The 19800-nt window shown below is 37.6% G+C and overlaps 2 protein-coding genes across 5 annotated transcripts; one reads left to right on the top strand and one right to left on the bottom strand.

Moving 5' to 3' along the window:
- Positions 1 to 5981: 5981 nt before the first annotated feature.
- LOC124637727 (protein-S-isoprenylcysteine O-methyltransferase) lies at positions 5982 to 9852 on the bottom strand. The gene is made up of 6 exons (XM_047174355.1): positions 9457 to 9852; positions 8936 to 9194; positions 8459 to 8568; positions 8080 to 8187; positions 7469 to 7688; positions 5982 to 7139 (listed from the first exon to the last, which is right to left on the bottom strand). Exons 1-5 carry the CDS (start codon positions 9670 to 9672, stop codon positions 7470 to 7472), a joined length of 912 nt encoding a protein of 303 aa, XP_047030311.1. The 5' UTR covers positions 9673 to 9852; the 3' UTR covers positions 5982 to 7139; position 7469.
- A 410-nt stretch (positions 9853 to 10262) lies between these two features.
- Positions 10263 to 17453, top strand: LOC124637831. Of its 4 annotated transcripts, XM_047174523.1 has the most exons (7): positions 10263 to 10757; positions 11515 to 11635; positions 11711 to 13849; positions 14422 to 14610; positions 14979 to 15115; positions 15570 to 15655; positions 16293 to 17453. In XM_047174523.1, exons 2-7 carry the CDS (start codon positions 11537 to 11539, stop codon positions 16370 to 16372), a joined length of 2730 nt encoding a protein of 909 aa, XP_047030479.1. In that variant the 5' UTR covers positions 10263 to 10757; positions 11515 to 11536; the 3' UTR covers positions 16373 to 17453. The 4 variants fall into 4 exon arrangements, with proteins under 4 accessions (XP_047030479.1, XP_047030480.1, XP_047030478.1 ...); XM_047174524.1 differs by lacking the exon at positions 11515 to 11635; XM_047174522.1 differs by lacking the exon at positions 16293 to 17453 and having other exon boundaries at positions 15570 to 15997.
- The last annotated feature ends 2347 nt before the right edge of the window (positions 17454 to 19800 follow it).

Raw genomic sequence — 19800 nt, 5'->3', positions numbered from 1 at the left:
TCTCGGGGACTGGCGGCGGAGGCCGGCTGCCCGCTGGCGAGCGAGCACCACTTTCTTCGCCAGTGACGTCACGCGGCGGTCAGTGTCTCGCGCCGTGCTGTTCTCTCGGGCTAGCTTCCGTGAGGGCTCACCAATATAGGTCTAGGGCTAGCTACCGACTGGCCTACATCTGCCATAGTACACACGAAATTACAGCGGAATGACTGGCACTCACCGTTTTATACCAAAAATGCTTAATATTTACGTTGTTGACTCAATCAATAGAACAATAACTATTATTTGGAATTACTTTTATTGAACAATCGTATTGAACCTATGATTATAATCATGAAATAATGGAAAGCACCGTCTTCTTATGGAATTCGTGTCGTCATGGCATACATTAGTTGATTGGATATTATTAGAAATAATAAATAATTACCTGCGCCGTTATAATATTTACGCTATCTATATGTCACTGTCAGTATTATTTGTTTACTCTGACATTCTTCAGGCCAATAGACATCTAATAAAAACTTGATTGTATCACAAAAGTCTAATTCGCAAATGGGTGCATAGGTTCTGAACAGAGATTGTAGTTCATTCATACTTTTACTCTTTTTCAAATATAATTTCAGTTCAGCACAAAAACTGATCAAGAAGTGGGAATTAGGCAGGTCAATGACCTACTAACAAAGACCATCAACCAAAGACGTAGGTACACCTATAATCCTGTTAAAGACTAGAGGAATTAAAAATAATCGCGTTACTTGCAGAAGGGGTTTTATCCCTTAAATAGCATAGTTTATCTTTAATTTAATGTCCCCAACATAGGGGAGGCCTTTTTCCATCTAGCTTCCCGATAGCTTCCATAAGAAATACTCCCTTTGGCAATCGGTGTGCGTCTTAGTTGACCTATTTACCATATCCAGTTGGAAGATCCTCTCAGGTCCTGAGTGAGACTCAAGTTGTATACGATAGTCCGATAGCAGATGATGTTCTTCTTATTTGAAGACAAAAAGTTACCACAGAATGCTGTTTGGCTATTTTTGCTCTCCATATGTAATGTATAGTTGTTTTATATACGTTCACGTCCAAGTGAACTCATTATCTAGCCACGAGGATCTTACTGGAGGAATGTGAGAATATGATAAATATTGTAAGAGTCAATGTCAAGCGAAGGAAGCGGTTTATTGCCGCCGCAGTGGGCGAACCGCGAACACAATAGACTTTACATCTTTACGGCTATTCCATTCATAATATTACCTGATGATACTGCATACCACCTTAGAAGCAGGAACTTTAGTCGACTTTTTATTTACACAAACTTTTCAGTAGGTCTGCTGCACCTCATTAATTCACGAGATGCTGAGGTTTTTTTGACCCCCTTGCGAATTCTCGTAGGGCCAGTAAAGTCTTAAATTTAAATTTAAAAAAGTCTGGAATGGGATAAGGGTCCACAGGGTTTAATATAAGTATCAAAATAAGGGTCATTTTACAAGCAAGACCTCGGAGCGAAAATCTGCCAGAAGAGGATATCCAGGTGCGAAAGTTACACATCGCGGCTAAAAGAAAGTTTAAATTGTAATACTACAATACAATGTGTAGGAATCATCGAGTTACGCCGAAAGTTGTTATTGAGCGTCCGCCAAGAGGTCACAGGGACCACCGTTATGTAGCAACAACGAACGCAAAAAATAAAACGTAGGGTGAAAGTGAACTCTCGATTGCGTCATGAGCACAAAAACTATGAATGGAATCACTAGGTAGTAGTTGTAAATCGTAAACATTGATGCATCATCGTTTACTAAATATACTCGTCTTCTTTGTACGAAATAATATCTCAATATTTGCATATACCTACGTAATAGATAGGTAGGTTAAATAAATAAGCAAAGCCTCGGGTAACTTGATGTCATTTGGTTATGTAATAGCAGAAAGTTCGCTACATGCTATCGGTTCTGTTCTTATATTTCATTACATGTGTTAATGAGATGGTCTCTGATTAACATAGTGATATCTCTTATATAATGTGCGAGGTTATTGCTCCTTTATTTTAAGACTACCAAATGATCGGTGTGCAATTTCAACCGAAAGCAACCATTGAAAAGCTGAAGTGTTTGCTTGAACGCACTCATCTTAAGAATGCTTGATTCTTTTTTTTTTTAATCATAGATTGGTAGCCCATTTACCGAGGAAAACTACAAGTAGACTACTTTTTCTCGGTGCGCGGGGTTATTCCCGTGGGACATGGATAAAAACATACGGAAAAGTTAGTTGTGGATGAAATCGAAGACATGGTTTCTTAGGGTTTTCTAAATTAGCAGCTATAGGAATAATTATCTAGGACCCAGAACTTTCTAAACTAGAGCTTATGATTTTGAAATATCTAGACGGGTCAATACATAAGAACCTAAGTACTTGCGTCGGTTTATTTTTAAAATTATCCCCCAGTTTAAACTATTATTGTATGGAAGCCATATTCGCTGCACCTTAATTTGAAATAGAAGCCTTACATCATCAGCTCTTTGCTGACGCAGGATCGCTGTTTGACTTTAAAATTGCGCCTTTAGGTCACTAAATCGTAATTAATATCGGTTTCTCAGGGCTGCTTAATAAAAAAATATCGGCCCGACCCGAAAATCGAAACCCGGTCAAAGGAAATCCTTTAATATAAAAACTTGGCTAGAACTACAACGTTCTTTATTTATTTCCTATATGTATACTACGTTATTATTGCCATACTACACTATATCGTTCAATAAAACAATGCATAATAAAATAATCCACTGTAAATAAAATATTTTGCTTGAATGAGATGAATAGTGTAGAGTAGTGCCTTTAACGCCATCTGCCGGCGAGTGAAAAGGTAAATAGATTAAGCTATTGCCCGCTAGATGGCGTAACCCTACGTAACAGCAAGGTTCATGCACGACCTTTCTGACTTGTGGAATAGACTGTGTGAGTTTGTATTCGGCTCCACAGATCTATTTTATTCTCAATATTTCTGGTTTTGTGACAGTTTTTTGAACCATCTCGAAGGATGCGGGAGGATATAAAAGAACAACGTATTGTAAATAAAACACGTTATCTAAAACAAATCATGCATTACGGATAGTTTTCGTGATCCAGTCGTAGTGAGCCGCGAGAGGGTAGGAGATGAACACGTGGTCATCAGTCTGGACGACTGCTAACATCTTCACTTTGTTGTCATGCACCATCAGCACTGGGCCGCCCGAGCTTAGCTGTGAGAGTGGACAAGTTCGTTCTAGGTTTCATTCCTAATAAAGGAGTACATAAGGGTGAACATACGGGGGAGTACCTACGTAAGGGAGAAAATTTGTGAGTATACCAATAACGAGATTACAGTAGAGAGCTAGTACGTAAGGGTAGGTTATAAGGTAGTTTTGAGGGAATTAAAGACCATATACAAAACTTACTTCTACATCTCCTTTTAACTATGTACGGGAACTACTTTCCTCGGGACTGGTGTGAAACCGCGGGAACTATTCTAATAAACTGAATAATACCTAGTGGTACCTGTGTAATATTCTTGTCCATATCCATGCTGAAGAGGCAGAGGATATCGTTGTCCAGGTAGCTGTACATTGCATGGCACTCCGCCGGGGTCACTATCTGACCCCCCGACGATGTGCGGTTCAACATTTCGTGGTCTGTTTCGTTCTAGAAAGAGGATAAAACTAAATGTACAAGCCATTATTTTGCCTGTATAAATCTTCGGGTTTCTGAAGCAAACATATTGCAGGATAGCTAGCTGAATAGATAATGGAGAAGTCACCGTCCTGTTTGCTAACCAATATGAGAAAAAGGCACCTAAAATAAGCGTTGTAAGAATTGTGACATTACAGTTGATCCTTAAAAGCTTCTGAGAGTCCTATGTTGCTGACGAGGAATAACAGGACGACATCATCTTTCAATAAATCCTTTACAAGACTAAGCTTGTTATTTATCTCTTGTGCAGCTTCAACTCCTTAACCGTAACTATGTGTCTAATATGTTACCTTCGACAATATCCAGCCATACACCATAATTTCCCCGGTATAGACCTCCTCAGCCATCAGTTCCATGGTCGGTCCCTCTACCTCCGGCTCAATCCTCATGAGAGCCAGGTAAGGGCTCTCTCCACTGGAAGAGTTAAACTCAGGGTGCAAGAGCACTTCTGTCACGTTGTGAGCTGATCCATCCAGCAGAGGGTTGGAAGACCCTGCCACTATGGTGTAGTGGCTTGCTTCTGTCATGTTAGTACTGAAATTGGTTACGCAAGCTCAGAAGTTTTTTAATGTCGTGGTAGGTAAGAATTTGAAATTGGTATAGCATACAATACGATCACCTAAGTTGGACAAAAATATGAATGGTTCGTTCTTACCTGTTCACATAGACATTGCTCAAGATATTGATACAGTTATAAGCTGTGAGTACCCATCGCGGCGTCAAGAGAGTTCCCGCGCAAGTCTGCGCAGTAACGTTGGCGAGCGTCTCAAATATGGCGACCAAAAATGGCGCGCTTTCCGGAAACTCAATTTGCGTTTCAGTAGTCACTTCGTGAACCTCTTTTCTGGGAGTTACTTGTTCAATTTCATCAAATTCTTTCTTGTAGTCTTGTGTCTTGAATGTATTAAATTCGTTGTTTATAGCATTATAAAATTTATCGGCATAAAGGTCTTTGGTGTTTTCCGCTTCTTGCTTTGAATCATCGTAAACTGTACTGTATATTTCAGAAGATGGTTCTTTGAGCTGATCGTCGGTCAGGCGGTTGTCTTCCCGCCTAAACGATGGAATGATGAGCAAGTCCAAGTCTTGGCCGACTGCGCTCAAGATCTGGTCTGTGGTGGTAATGTCACATTTTTCTAAGATCGGCGACACATTACTATTACTGTACTTTGAGTTCTCTATTAGAGTATCGTTAAGGGCATTGTTGAAACCTAGAATAATGGCAAGGAAAATTAAGATAACGTTATAATATGTCAGAACAAATGATTCTCCTATTTTTATGAGAACCCTAGTGATGTAACATTTCACATTATGGTGAACTTTTCTTATATTTGTAAATACACCTGTATTGTTTGCTAAGTTAGGTACCTACAGGTAATGAATGAGCATTAGCTAAGATTCGATAAGGAATAAGAATCGACTTCGGCGTTCTAGATTTTAAGGTAGGCAAGTAACTAGTTCTAAAAGTACCTAACTTTTAGAACTAGTTACTTTCTTATCTGCAATTTTCCTGAAATATAACTTGTGAAGAATACATTTCCTTTGCCATAGAATTCCAACGTAGAGACCCTTATCATTAGCCAATAGATCTAAAAGCCTGGAAGAAACACCATTTACCTGCCAGATTTTCTAATAAAAATACGAAAACCGCAACATTTGACATTTTTATGTATTTATTTAATTTAAATTAACTTTTAAAACTCAATTGTTCACTGTTCATATATAAATAGTTCGACAAGTCACTTAATTCAAATTCATTTGTTTTAATTCGGTTTCCCTAATAAGATTTGGCATTGCGGGCATTTGATTTCAGTTACAGTTTTTCTTCACTTGATATTTCAATTTTTCCTACTTCTGGCACGACTATTAGGGCACGTTTTCGACCAATTACTGGATTTCTAGCACCAAGGAGTCGTATTTTGTAAACAATCACAAAATGATCGTGATTAGGTAAAACGTTATGTAAAGTGCTGCGATTTTTCGAAATCATTATAGTTCGGCCATTCAGAGAATGCGTTCCTGACACGTCGCGATTGAACTGACGACGTAACTTTGCAATGGCGTTGCAGTTACGATAAAAATATTTTTGCTGGTTGTTTACCGTTTTAACAATTGAGGAGCATTAAAACAACATTATTATATCAATAATCAATGAATGTAGTTACGTCGTCAGTTCAATCGCGACGTGTCAGGAACGCATTCTCTGAATGGCCGAACTATAGTGATGTTATAAGTAGCATGTTTAAGGAGTAATAAGAAAAGACAAAGTGTACGTAATCATTAAAAATATTTATTTGATTCAACATTTGTTCGTACATTCACAACCTTTACATACAAACATTTATAACGATCACAATCATTGCTCTATGATAATATTATGGGAGTCAAGAAGTTATATTTTTGCTCGCGGTTAGCAGCCCGCAAATTCCATAAATCCAGCTTATTATTATGTAAATTAGCAAACATTTATCTACCTATTGCGCTGAACTTATTGAAATGACATTTTGCAGAGAGACAGGAGGCACCCGGAAAACGTACACATTTTTTAAACTACCGATATGGGAGTAGGTAGTTCTCCCGGGATGCGTGTGAATCTAGTTCTAGAAAAAGTCACACAAGCTCAGAGGTTAACTCTTGCGCTTGCGTTTTAAGACTGTTAATAGCAATTTTATTACACCTTAATGTACAGGCGTCTAACCGCATGCGGGCAAAATGTGACTCTTTGACTCTTGTACAAATTGGTCTCCCGTTAGAAGCGAAACAGATGCAGGAAGTTATTCTGAACGCCTTTAAATATTAGAAAATACGAAGTTTTCAAGTCTATTTACAAAGTCATTTACTCATAAGATAGTAGCGAAAATCTAGTAAATACTTAGTTTTTGGTAAAGTTAGTTATCAAAGAAGTCTTAGAAATTTTGTAAAGATTTGTCCCCTTATATCATAATAAAACCATCGTCTTGAAGGAAAGACAGAAAATATGTGGCTTTATTATGAAGAAATGGGCTTAAAATGTACATATTTATTTACAAAGAAATAAGTACTTTAGTTATAAAGCTTTTTGTTAATTTTAATTGTTATGCCATTTTTAGCGTTTAAAACTTATGCATACCTAGTTGTAGATGGCGCTACAAGCAACCACTCTTTTGTTTAAAATTGTTATTTTATAATTAACTACATTTCAGTTGCTATTAAAAAAGGTGATTTCGATTAACAACATAAAAATCCTTTTTAAAACTGCATAAAGTTCATATTTACAAGAATGGTAAATAATAATGTTTGATGTCATGAATTCAACTAGAAAACCAGCTGAATATAGTTAAAATATATTTAACGTAAAATTTATTTATCTATTCTATTGTATTAGACTAGATAACTGTGACTTGAGCCTGCTGTACCCACTTTGTATTGAAACTAAATCTGCAATGTACCTGTGGATATAAAACGAAATATAAACCATAGTGTTTGTGAATTAGAGCTATATTTCTGCTGCTATTTCAGTGGGAGCCTAGCTCCATATTTTTAATAGCGAAAACAACGCTGCATGCAACATTGTGGGAAACAAATGTATCGAGAACATGTTTAAAGCACAGCAGCTATACTGCTTACAAATGCGAAAGTAACTCCGTTTGTCAGCCGGACTTTCATGCCAAAACTACTGAAACTATTATAATATTACCTAGTTTTATTACAAATCTAAAACTCAGACTTATTAAGGAGAATCTAAATATAGGCATAAATGTAGCATATTGAACCTTACCTCAATAACTCCAATGTTCATCTTTAAGATTCTGAGCAGTGTTCTCCGGGATGTAGCCCAAGATGTATGGCAGTCCAGTTCCCACTTTCTTCTGGTACTCCACGTATTGAGGTCCAAAGAATGTCAGCAAGGTCAGCTCTTCGGCGTACACTCGCTCCCGGAAGAACATCCATGAAGCTAGCCCGTAGATTATTATGCAGAGAGGGTTTAGTAGTGTTATCTGGAAGATAGGCAAACCTGGTATATAGAAAGGTGTACACTGGACACGGATTCAAGCTTGAAGTTTTGCAAAATAATGGCATTCAGACCGATTGTCGGTAACGACTATTCTTTCTAAGCGCATTGGCGGATCTATTGTAGACACATAACCATAATTTACTTCTGATGTCACATTCACTTCTTCTTTTTATGCACGCTTCTTATAAACTTACCGATATAAGTACTCCCTTATCTACTTTCTTGTGTGCTATCTTATGTATTCCTATAGGTAATACATCTCTATATAATACCTACTTTATATGCTTTCTTATGAAGAATGGTGTTGGAAGAAGGTTGCATGTGCAACCAATATCATTTAATTCTTACAACACGAGGGTTCAATGAAGTCTTACCTGTGTCCCAATAGACCAGTAGAACCAGCCCACGTAACTGGGATGCCTGCAGATGGAGTACACGCCATGCGTCACCAGCTGATGATCAGGCCTTTTCACGAACTGAACCTGAGGAGTAAATAAGAGTTGTGGAGGAATTAGAGTGCCTTCAAATAGCGTGGCTATCATAAGGGCGCCTATCATAGCGGCAAGTAGCCGTATGGTTTTTATTTGTAGCTACTAACAAAAACACCTTAAAATAAGTAAGAAATATTTCAATCTTTAGAGCAGGTCTAATCAACCCTTTAGTTTCCATTTATAAGGACTAGGCATTCAAATACCATAATATAAACTGAGTCATTAGACCCTACCAATTTGTCAATCAAAAAGTATTACTTACAGTGTGATTAAAGTTAGTTTTGGCTGTGAACATAGCAGATTTCCTGAGTAGCTCCCCCGTGACACACATTGCTACACCCACGGCTGACACCCAGAAGTAGGTCTTCATATCTGAAGTAAATATATTGATAACATTATTAGAAAAATAATAAGTCTATAGGTATCAAAACATTTATGTAGACAACTAAGCATTAATTTCTACTATATGAAAATTGTGGTATGTGAATTAAAAGTTGAAATACATAATGTGAAATCTGAAAAATGGGCTAGTTCTGCTGAAAAAGGCAAGGTAGATGAGTTGGTTTTTCTAGAAATAGATACATTAATGGCCTGTTTTATGCTTACTTACTTTTGTCAGCTGCTTCGAAATTAGTAAAATTAAAAATAATTTTTCAAATTGGCCTTATTGTGGACATAAGTGCATTCAAGCAAACAAACAAACTCAGATTTAAAATATCATTATTTTTAGGATACTCACTAGGAAAGAAGTAATACTCCACTCCCCACTCTATCCAACTGGCCACCGCAGCCACACCATACTGGATACTATGGTTCAATATGAACGAGTTCACCGACAGAGTCCGCGGGTTTGTAAGAGCTACTGACACAAACTCTGAGAAATGGAAGAACGACAGTATCATGGTGTACAGCCCAAACACTTTCCAGCCATTCTCGAAGGTAGACAGGAAGATGCCCAGAGAAAATGCTGCTCCGAGAAACGCTGATCTGAGTGAGACCTGGAAAAAGTATTATTATTAAGGTAATAAGGACGAGTACTAGATACATACAAGAATTGCATACTTAAAAAGAAGAAAATGGATTTCTAAAAATAATGCTTACTAAATTAGCAAGAGTCATGCTGACCCAAAAGTTAATTTAATAAGCTGCAATCTTAAAACAGTCTTGCATCTAGTGTAGTCTTATATAAAGTCAGGTAGCTTATTGAAGCAGCATTGCACACCAAAATATATCTAATTAATCCAATAATAAGGATCTTACCTCGTACATGAAGCCTTTATAGCAGTATCTTAATATGAAGTTAAACAGGCAGAAATACAATGCTGGTCCCCAATATGTTAGTGCCCATAGCTCCGACGAGAAGCCCAGAATACTCCCAGAGAAGAACGATATCGTAAACACAAATATAGAGAGAAAAAAACAAATTAACGCTTGTTTTCCGGCGGGACAAATGTTTTTCATCCTTATGATGTCCATTTTGCTGAATTGTAACTGTAAGAATATCTGGAAACCAGCTGGTAAAGCTCTTCTGATGTTTAAAACATAAAAACTATGATTTTTTTGGAGAAATCATTGAAAATTTAAAATATTTATCCGAAAATTCACATTAGAAACTAATAATACCTCCCCTCCCGCATGTAGGGTTGTCAAACTGTCACTGTCAGTGAGCATGAGTCAATGTCATCCAAGTCAGAGAATGGCGGCGCGCGTTCAAAAAGTGTTTAATGATTGGAATGCATTGTTAGTTATTAACTAGTAAAAGTTACGAAGCTAAGCCTGAATTTGCTTTAATTTTATTGATTACGATGGCATGAAATTACTGCTTATCATCAAAGTATGTGCACCATAAATCAATTTTTAAAAGTTACCATGGCAACACGCAGTTTGTTTGACAACTGCAAAGCAAGCCTGTTTTCTTTATGCTAAATAAAAGTGGTTTCTTTCTCTAACGTTTCTATTGGCTTATGACAATGCATACACAAAAATGCTCTTATGAGATTGGTTGGAATATTAATATTAAGATTGTTTAGTTACCTTGAAATTGAGAAAAGTCAGTGCAATATTTTCAAATTCATGTTATTCGACGAGTACCGATTATTCTATCAATATTCATAATAAAGTTGGAAAATTAATATCAGAACAGTCAATATAATATTTCTGCATCCACCGCATACCGTAGAGTAAATTGTAATTAATGTTCTCCTTCAGACCGGTTAAAATACTTATTAACTGACGTAATCGTGCATGACAACATCTGGTACATTACGATGCGATGCCGTCGGCGTTTAATGAAATTAAATTTCCCTCGTCATAAGGTTCAAAATCTGTGATTTAATACATTAGATAGACTAAAAAGTGGCGTGCAATTTCCTATGGCCGTGATAGTGGTCGGATATTGATGAGTTAGCAGTTTAGTGGGGAGGCAAGGAGTCCAGGAGCCGTTGATTGCGGAGGTCCGGAGGACGAGGATGAACGACCCGTGGGACGTGAAGTCTGTGCGACGGGCAGGCCAGTACGTGTCCTGCATGAAAATAAATGGGGTGCCGCTCCTTCCGCCTGTTGTAAGTTACTTTTATAATAAATAGATGACCTTACACTAAACTAAGACCCAGGGATGATTTGGTGACCAAACGAAATCCTCCCTGAACACAAATAGCATTGATAATCCTTCAGCACAATAGGTACCATTATAAGTCCTACAAATAAATTGAAATCATTTAGTTTAGCTATCATCACAGATAAACAAAACACTTTGTTGTCTCTAACAAGCTCTAATGTAAGGGTGTGAAGAGGGTATGTCAAGGTTGAAGGGGTAAATTTAATTAAACCGATAAATGCAGAAAACCTTTTGACCTAAATAATCACATTTGTTGTGTATAAACCAATAAGAATTCTATTAGACAACAAGGATTGAATATTTATAAATAGTCAATTTCCAAATCTGATTAGCTCTTGAAGCGAATAATGTTAATAAAAAAATGCTTGTGACATTGTCATAGTGTGCTCATCAAATAACTTTGCCGCCTGAAGTCAGTCCATTCGATGCCTCATATTCGTGTAGTTAAAGTTGAGAGTAATGATGATGAGAACATAATAATAAAATTGCAATAAACATGAAAAACCATCATAATTGACCTTCTTGGGGTTCAGTACCCAAATGTATAGTAAAATTAAAATAGAGCTTTGACTCTTACTTAGCGTTTTTTTTTGTAGATTTTGAATCATGTGCACCAAGGTAAACCCAACATTGAACCATGCTCATTAAAGTTCTAAGTTACCTGGCAACTTATCTACATTATTTTTTTCATTTATTTGCAGAAAGTCAAGCATTTAAAATAGCATGTGCAGATTGTCATTAGTTGTTCAAGACCTTATTAGAACACTGTTATTGGAAATATTTGTAAAAATGAAAAAAATATTGTTAAAAATACATGCAGAGGTGACAAACAATAATCATTGCATTAATAATTCTGTGTATGTTTTGTGTCTTACGCATGTTAATTTTATATTTCAGTTATCTAAAGAATGTCGCAAAGAAATGCAGTACTATAAACTTCTTGCCCGAGAAGTTGAGAAGCGTATAACTCTTCTACAGCCCTATGTCATAGACACTGACTCGGAATCTGAGGATAAGACTGACGCTCCTGAACTGCCTGAATGCGAACAAAGCTATGAACTCCCACATGAGGAGGTCCAGGCTGGCTTCAATGTTAATATAGATAAAATTACTGCTATCACTTCATCTCAAAATGGCCAAAAAGCGCTTGCCCTATCCCCAGAACTCGGCCCCGTGACCAGTATTTGTAACAATATCACTTCCAATGTGGTTGTGGAAACAGTGGATTCAGGTTCTAGGTCTAACTCTCCAAAATTCATAATAGATCTCAGTTTAAGCATCAATGAAACTGGAAAGAATGTTATTGAAGCTATTAAAAAGGCTCCACACTCTCAAATAGATCTTCCAGAAAGAGATTATAATTGCACGAAAAGAAGAATTACTCAAAAGGTAATAACAGAAAAAGAAGTAATCACGGAAGTAGATTCTGAAAGAAATAATAAAAAACAAAAAGCGAAAGCCGAAGAAGTTACTGATTTCAGCTTTAGTGTTAATAAACATAATTTGAGCAATCCTTTTGTTGATGTACCTATATTCCAAGATGGTCCTTCGTCTCTTAGCTCCAAGAGCTTTACTGGATCCTTAAACGATTTGCACAGAGAGAGCATTAAAGACTTGCATGTTGCTCCGACATTAATACGCCAGCGATCTTATACTATACTGAACCCGAGTCCACAGCTCATGGCTCATCTAGAAGTACAATCCAAGAATACCGGTATCGAGGTGAACTCTATATCGATGAGTGAATCGTTTTCTAACCTGAGTAGTCCGAACAAAAAGCGTAGAAGTTGGGACTTGGAAACTGCCAAAGTGAAATGGTCTTCTATGGCACTAGAGTTGAAACAGACTAACGTCGTAAACAATCTTGCTAGGAAGGTATCTACTAGAACTGTCCTAAAAAATCAACAAGTGAAAAAGTCTCCTCAGAACACACCACCCACGCGGACTAAGTCCGTTACTTTAGATAAAGCTAGACGCAACGTCGTAGCGCCAAAACCAATGACAAAATCTAATGCGATTCCCAGTAATGATATATCACCTAAATCTGAACCAATTCCAAAAAATCTAAATCGAAAATCAATTAGTCCAGTAAGAAATTGTAGCAACCGTCCTGTAGCAAAAGATCCAGGGTCACCTAAAGTGATAAGAAAACAACCTGAGCCATTGCCCCAATATCACGCGCATCCAACACCAATATCTGAATCGGACGACCCGGCGGCGCGCGTGCGGGAGCTCTATGAGAAAGTACAAAATCAGCAGTTGTTACAAATGGCAACGTTAGTGGAAAAACAGAAGAAGGAGCAGTTGCTCCTTCAGCAAGTGTTTGAGGAGCAGAATAATTTGCTCTTCAAACAGCTAAAGACTATATGTCCCAAGTCTCCGATAGAAGTAAAGGAGGCTTGGGGCGACAAACATCTGGACGCAGTTCGGGGCCCGGTCAGCCTGAGTCAGCTGATCAACTACAAGTCTCCGGATCAAAGTGATTTCGGCAGTCCTGTTTCGACAACATTGACTGAAACTAACAACTACATCAACCAGTGCGATAACGTTCTGAAGAAAAGCAGGGATATTTCCGGGAGCATCAAAAAGCAACCGAATAAACCTCGTTTTCAGAACGGAACCAAGATTTTGCCTCCGAAGCCACAACCTGAGGCGAGTAAGGGTCGGGCTCACTCCCCGTCTCAGAGAAACACCCCGACGTCTCGACGACTCAACTACGACACGAGCGCATCATCTGATCAGGAGTTGGATCCGATGCTAACCGATCGAACGAACGACACGATGGCCGATTTGAACGTGACGTTTCCTTCTGACAACGACGATTACAGCCAGCACACCAGCAGCACCATGAGCCACGTGTTCGGTAAGGAAATCAAAACGCTTCATGGAGCATCGCACACGAGTTCTGCGATGCGTTGCAGCAAGTCTACGGACAATGCCATCCGCAACATGGAGAGAACGATACACAATTCAATCAACAGCACTAATTCGAGAGTGGCCAAGTCCAAGTACAACATCCAAGGGACGCCAGAGGAGGTAATCTGCTCATTTTACTAGAATTTGTATCTTTTAGGATAGTTCTTCAATAGTGTGGTAAAAAATAAAATTTGATTGTTTTTGACACTGTTTTGCAATAATTTAATACCAGTAAAGATTAATTTCGAAGTAGCACATTTTAGTTCTGTATTGTCTTAGCTAAACGTTTGTGGTGTAACATTGTTATATTTGTTATTTGTTTTATGTGTTTCCTAAGTTCCTTCCATTTATCCTGAATCCCAGGCCATTCCGACCTTATTTCTTAAAGCCCCTCTGATATTTTATATCCTTTTGGTTTACATTATTGTACCTTGATCCCTTCCATATCCCAAAAAATATGTACTCTACGACGTCTTTTCCGCTAACGGATAATGGCATAGTCATCCAGTCATCCAGTCATCAGCTACGTTTTTACTCCATTCAATGACTCTCCAATTCAAACTGCATAAAAAAATTACTCCTTATCCCAAAACCTGTGCCACAAATCCTTTACTGGTTTCCTAATCCCCCCGGTTTTCGGCAACCAGCACAAATCGCAATACAATTTTATGTACTGTCCGGATTTTATGTAGCATGCGGCAGCTACCAAAATAGTGGCCGTGGCCAAAGGGTACCTGGTCCGTCGACTCATGCGCACCGACCGGGTTCAGGCAACCGTGCAGACCATCAAGGATGCACTACTGTGTGCCCTGCAGCTGCATCAGGATCGGGAGGGGATCAGGGGAGCTGATGTGGATCTGCATCGGCGGTTGATACAGCAGGTAGGCTTGCTGTGAATGTGGGTGCACTGGTTCTGGGTCAACTGGTGAATTTGGACGTTATGTTAAGAACTTTTAAAATAAAAGATAGAAGAGTACTTTTGTTGTCTAACAATTAAGATTTTTGATAGTAGAATGTAACTAACCGTAGAATAGTTAAATAGATCTTTCAATAGTTCCACTCAATATTTTCTTGCCACTAATTTAAATGGTTAACTATGTAATTAATATCTAGTTTTTAGAGAATTTTCTTTCGCAAACATGAAGATCTATGGGGAGTACATGACACAGGTCTTGCTGTTCTTATTCGACTAGCATCATTCAATTTTTTACCTACACCAACTCTAAATAGGGTTCAAAAAACGTTGCAGATCACAGCAGCATGTTACTCCCTTCACGACACATTCGTAGCGAGCACGGCTTCGGAACGTTGCGCTCTCATCGCGGCCGACAGGGGGCGCCGTCGCTCGCTCGCCGCGCGGCAAGCCAACAACTCCTTTAGACAGACGTAAGTCCGTACTTCTATGTAGCATATATCTTGAAATAGTGCTCTGGACAGAGTGTATCTGTTTTTGTTTGAGTGTCTACTTGTTTCTGTTATTGTGAATTGTACAAAGCGCTATTTCAAGGTAAAGCTCGCGCATTTTTTTTATTTATAAATCTGTTCTCTATTCAATTGATTAAGGGGTGAGCAGGTTATGCATTGCATATAAAATGGTGTTTGGATATTTGGTGATGGATTTATTAGGTGAACATTCAATTTAATAAATATTTAGGGTTGACTAAAACTTAGGATCCTTGATCCTTCGCTGTTTCATGACCTTATTAAAATATGGTCAGCCCAATTTCGGACCATAGTCATTTCTCCGTATTATCTATAATCTATATTCATAAGTAACAGGATATCTGCCATACATATTAAAATTCTTGATCAATTTCTATAACAAAAACTAATAAAACAGGGACCTAATGTCACAAAGCCACACCGGGGCGTTTCCCGCGCGCACCATGCGACCTCCACCCTCGCTGATGACGCAGTCGTACTATGGTAACACTGAACCACGTAATGTTGCCAGCTTTCCTTTTTCTTTTCCCATTAGGAATGGTTCATACTCTGCACACTCATTAAAAGAACCTAGAAAAAACGAAAAATTATGAATCACGCATCCACTTGCCTGCAAACGATTCCATAATACAATTATTTTCTTTTTCTTATATCGCTTTGCTCTGAAATGTGCAATTGCCTGGTTATTCTCCTAACAGCACTGTGCTTACATTTAAATTCTTATTTTTATATTGCCATTCAAGAAAACGGTGTTGCTTTTTTTACTAATTTATTAATCATTTGTTACCTAACAAGTTTTACTTTGGAATAAATGTTTCAATATAATTATTGTTTTTTGCTTATTTTTTAAATACATTAAGTAACTCCCAAGAATTACTGAATGGGTTTAAACATCAATAGAACTGGTTTGAATTTTTCTAGCTCAGATTTTTTATGTGTAAACGGAACGTTTATTTTACAGTAGCTTTACAAACTTAAATGCATATTTAAAGACATGAAACGCGTTAAATTGTGAGTCACAATTTCATCGAATCAAATGTTGACACCAAGTTTGAAAAGCTACCAAAAAGTGATCGTACTTACTGCTTCTGGTCATAATTTTTTCGGTATGGTATCACAGAGACGTTTAACGACGAAAAGCGCGCGGGCGTATCAGTTTCCCGCCAAATGTCAAGTCCGCACCGACGCCCGTGGCGCTGACCCTCGCCCACGCCCAGCTGTCTGCCGCGCTTCTTTGCCCACTGCTGGGCGACGCGCCGCGACATCGGCCTATAAATTTGGACAAAATTTCAAACAAAATTTTCCAGCTTTTTAAGGCTTTCCCCACTTTATCTGTGTTGCAAGAAACAAATTATATGAAAAATTTATTGTTTTTGTTTGAAATTTTATCGTTTCTCGAAATATTTTTTGATTGATGTATTTTTAAGGCTTCTATTTTACAAGCAAAATACGAAAATTTTAAGCCACCAAAATTGATAGTAATTGTTTTCAGTTATTTTTATATCTTCAAGAGTCAAAAATATAAGTTGACCAATTGGGCTATACTTAGAAAAGTCCGTAACATTTTTTTATTACTGATAAATACAATGACTAATTTTGATGAAAAATATATAAGCTTTAAGCGTTTCGAATGCTCTCTTTTATACATACAGCAAGAAGACTATCGTGCTAAAGTTTGGCTTCAAGTGTATTTAAACTTAAATTAAGGAAAACTTTATCTACATATTGTGCGTCAACTCAACTTTTATATAAAAACACCGATATAAGTTCAAATATTATTTGTAACAAAATTATTTATTGTTAGCATTTAAGTCTTAAATTATGGTTGTAATATTATTATTCCGTTCGGTATGCTTCCAAAGCAAAGTGCCTATATTTGCACCAAAATAACTTAGAATTAAAATTAAGAACTGTATCAACTCCGTCGCTGTGTTTACAAGCGTAATTTTATAAATAATGCATAATTTTATAAGCTTTAAAAGTATTCCGATTAATCGGTACCATATATTTTGAATATTGATAAATTAGATTTAGCATAAGTGCACATTTATAAATTAAACACAGCGACATATTATAGTAGACTAGAGTATATTTCAATTCACTGAAATATAAGAATTTCATACCATGAATGCCAATTTGAACAAAATGTTGTATGAAGTAAACTTAATTTTTAAGTGTGGCAAGACTAGACAAATCTTACGGGGTTGCCAAGAGTGGTGAGGTGAAGAAGTGGCAAGAAAAACGAGTGCCTAGCTAGTGGCGACTTTCTTGGATAAATCATCATACACTCACAGGCACAATTAACCGCCCACCTTGTATTTCTTGCAGTTTTCAGTAATCGTCAAATTTTGACCACATTTGATGGACGTTACGTTAAAAGCATTCATTTGGGATAAATAAAATTACAAAATTAAAAAAAAAAAAACAGTTTATTTAAAAAAAAATGCCAATGATCGATTTATCAAAAAAAATCATAAAAATGTTATGAGTTTAATTTCGAAAAAAATTATCGGTTTTTTATTCATTTTAATTTTAATAATGGGTGTTACCACCTCGAGCCCTAATGACTTCTTGTAACCGGTTTGGTAATCCATCCATGATGTCCTGAATATCTGACTGAGGGATATTGTGCCACTCCTCTACCGCAGCCGTTTTGAGCTCTCCTAAGGTCGCAGGGGCTGGTACTCTTGCTCGAACACGTCTTTTTAGGTTATCCCAAATGTGCTCGATTGGGTTAAGATCGGGACTACGTGCAGGCCATGGCAAAACTTGAATCCCGACCTCATCGAGGTATTGAGTGACGGATCTTGCGGTATGGCATCGAGCATTATCGTGCATTAATCTAAAGTTCTCCCCAATAAATGGTGCAAAAGGTACGACGTGGTCTTGTAAGACTTCTTCCACGTATCTTCGAGCGTTTACACTGCCTCTATTAAACACCACAAGATCGGTACGAGCTTCGTAAGTGATTCCTCCCCAAACCATTATGGACCCTCCCTGATAACCCACGGTTTCGATTATTGCGCATGGAGCAAACCGTTCATTTTGGCGCCTGTATACACGCTGACGTCCATCTGGACCTCTTAAGGCTATTCTGCTCTCATCTGAAAACAGTACGTTCTTCCATTCCTCCATAGTCCAGTCAGCATATTCTCGCGCAAAGGCAAGTCTAGCTCTACGATGCTGTGGAAGCAGTTGTGGAGCACGAGCTGGACGAAAAGCCCTCAGATTCCTTTCAGCCAGTCTCCTTCTAATGGTACGTTCACTCACACTAACATTTCTCACCTCAAAAAGACGTGTACGCACTTCAGTAGCGGTGGAAAAGCGATTTCTTAGGACGTTACTGACAATAAAGCGGTCATCCCGAGCTGAAGTGCACCGATGTCGACCTTGACCTGGCCTCCTCGTGTATGAACCAGTCTCCCGAAAACGTCTGATGGCATCTCGTACCGTAGTTCGAGGTACACCAAGCGTACGAGCGATGCGACGTTGGCTATACCCAGCGTCAGCTAAAGCCACTGCCCTAGCAGCACCAGTTGCATCGAGTGGCATTTTTTTCAGTCACAAAGAATAATCAAGCACTAAAAACTCAAATTAAACAATATTCGCACAGGAGGATAGAAAAGAACAAGAAATGTAAACAAGGTAACGTAACTGCAACAATGTCAAGCTGCGACTAAATTCCAAAAAACGCTTTGGTGACACAAGTTTATGAATCGAAATAAGGGTATAAGTGTTTAGTTTGTTGCTAAAGTACCCACTTAACAAAAAACAAAACAGTAGATAAGCCACAGTTAACATAAACAAACAGGGTCACCAAAAATATAGGTGGGCGGTTAATTGTGCCTGTGAGTGTACATTAAAATTTTATTTTGAGTAGTCAGAAATTATATCTTTCTTGTGGTTGATCTTTACTAAAAACTAAACGAAAAACTTTAAAGAGTATGAAAATAATAAGCTTAAAAAGAGGCCTTTTGTATGTAGTTGTATTGCGATAAATACAAAAGTTCATAATTGTAAGTTTAGTAATCGATAGGTTTTCTGGAATTGTGCACATGGTGTAATATCTCTAAATTATAGTGTAGACTCCACATAACTCATTTGGCTTTGCATTTTTATAAATAACTCGTTAGCCACTGTTTATTCTTCATATATTATTTTCCCCTCTGCTGCGGAAAATCGTTTACTACACTACAGGAATGGATATCATAATTTTATAACTTCATGGTGCTTCCAACTCTATATAGATGTCCTGAATATACCCATATTTATTGGCAATTACATTAATTGTACTTCTATCTAACGCCTTACATATTGTTCTTTATTATTCCCTTCTGTGATCTATCTTCCCAGTCATTAATTAATCGGTAAACAGAATAAATATGTCAATCTCTCCATTTGTATGTGGTTTTACACTTTACTAACTAAGTTTAGTTCATCTTTTAACTTATCGATCGTTTGTGCTAATCTCTGCACCTCTAGTCAGTTCTGTCTCAGATCTCGTGGTTAACTACTTCTAATTTCTGTTACTACTCGTATCTGCATGTTATAAACTGCATTTAAAAATATGATTTAACTACTTATAACGGAACGCACGTTTTGTATCGAACTAAAATAAAAAATAACTT

Source organism: Helicoverpa zea, chromosome 16 (genome assembly GCF_022581195.2).
Source record: "Helicoverpa zea isolate HzStark_Cry1AcR chromosome 16, ilHelZeax1.1, whole genome shotgun sequence".
NCBI lineage: Eukaryota > Metazoa > Arthropoda > Insecta > Lepidoptera > Noctuidae > Helicoverpa > Helicoverpa zea.
The sequence above is the reverse complement of the archived record's forward strand: the minus strand, read 5'-3'. Positions and strand labels throughout refer to the sequence as shown.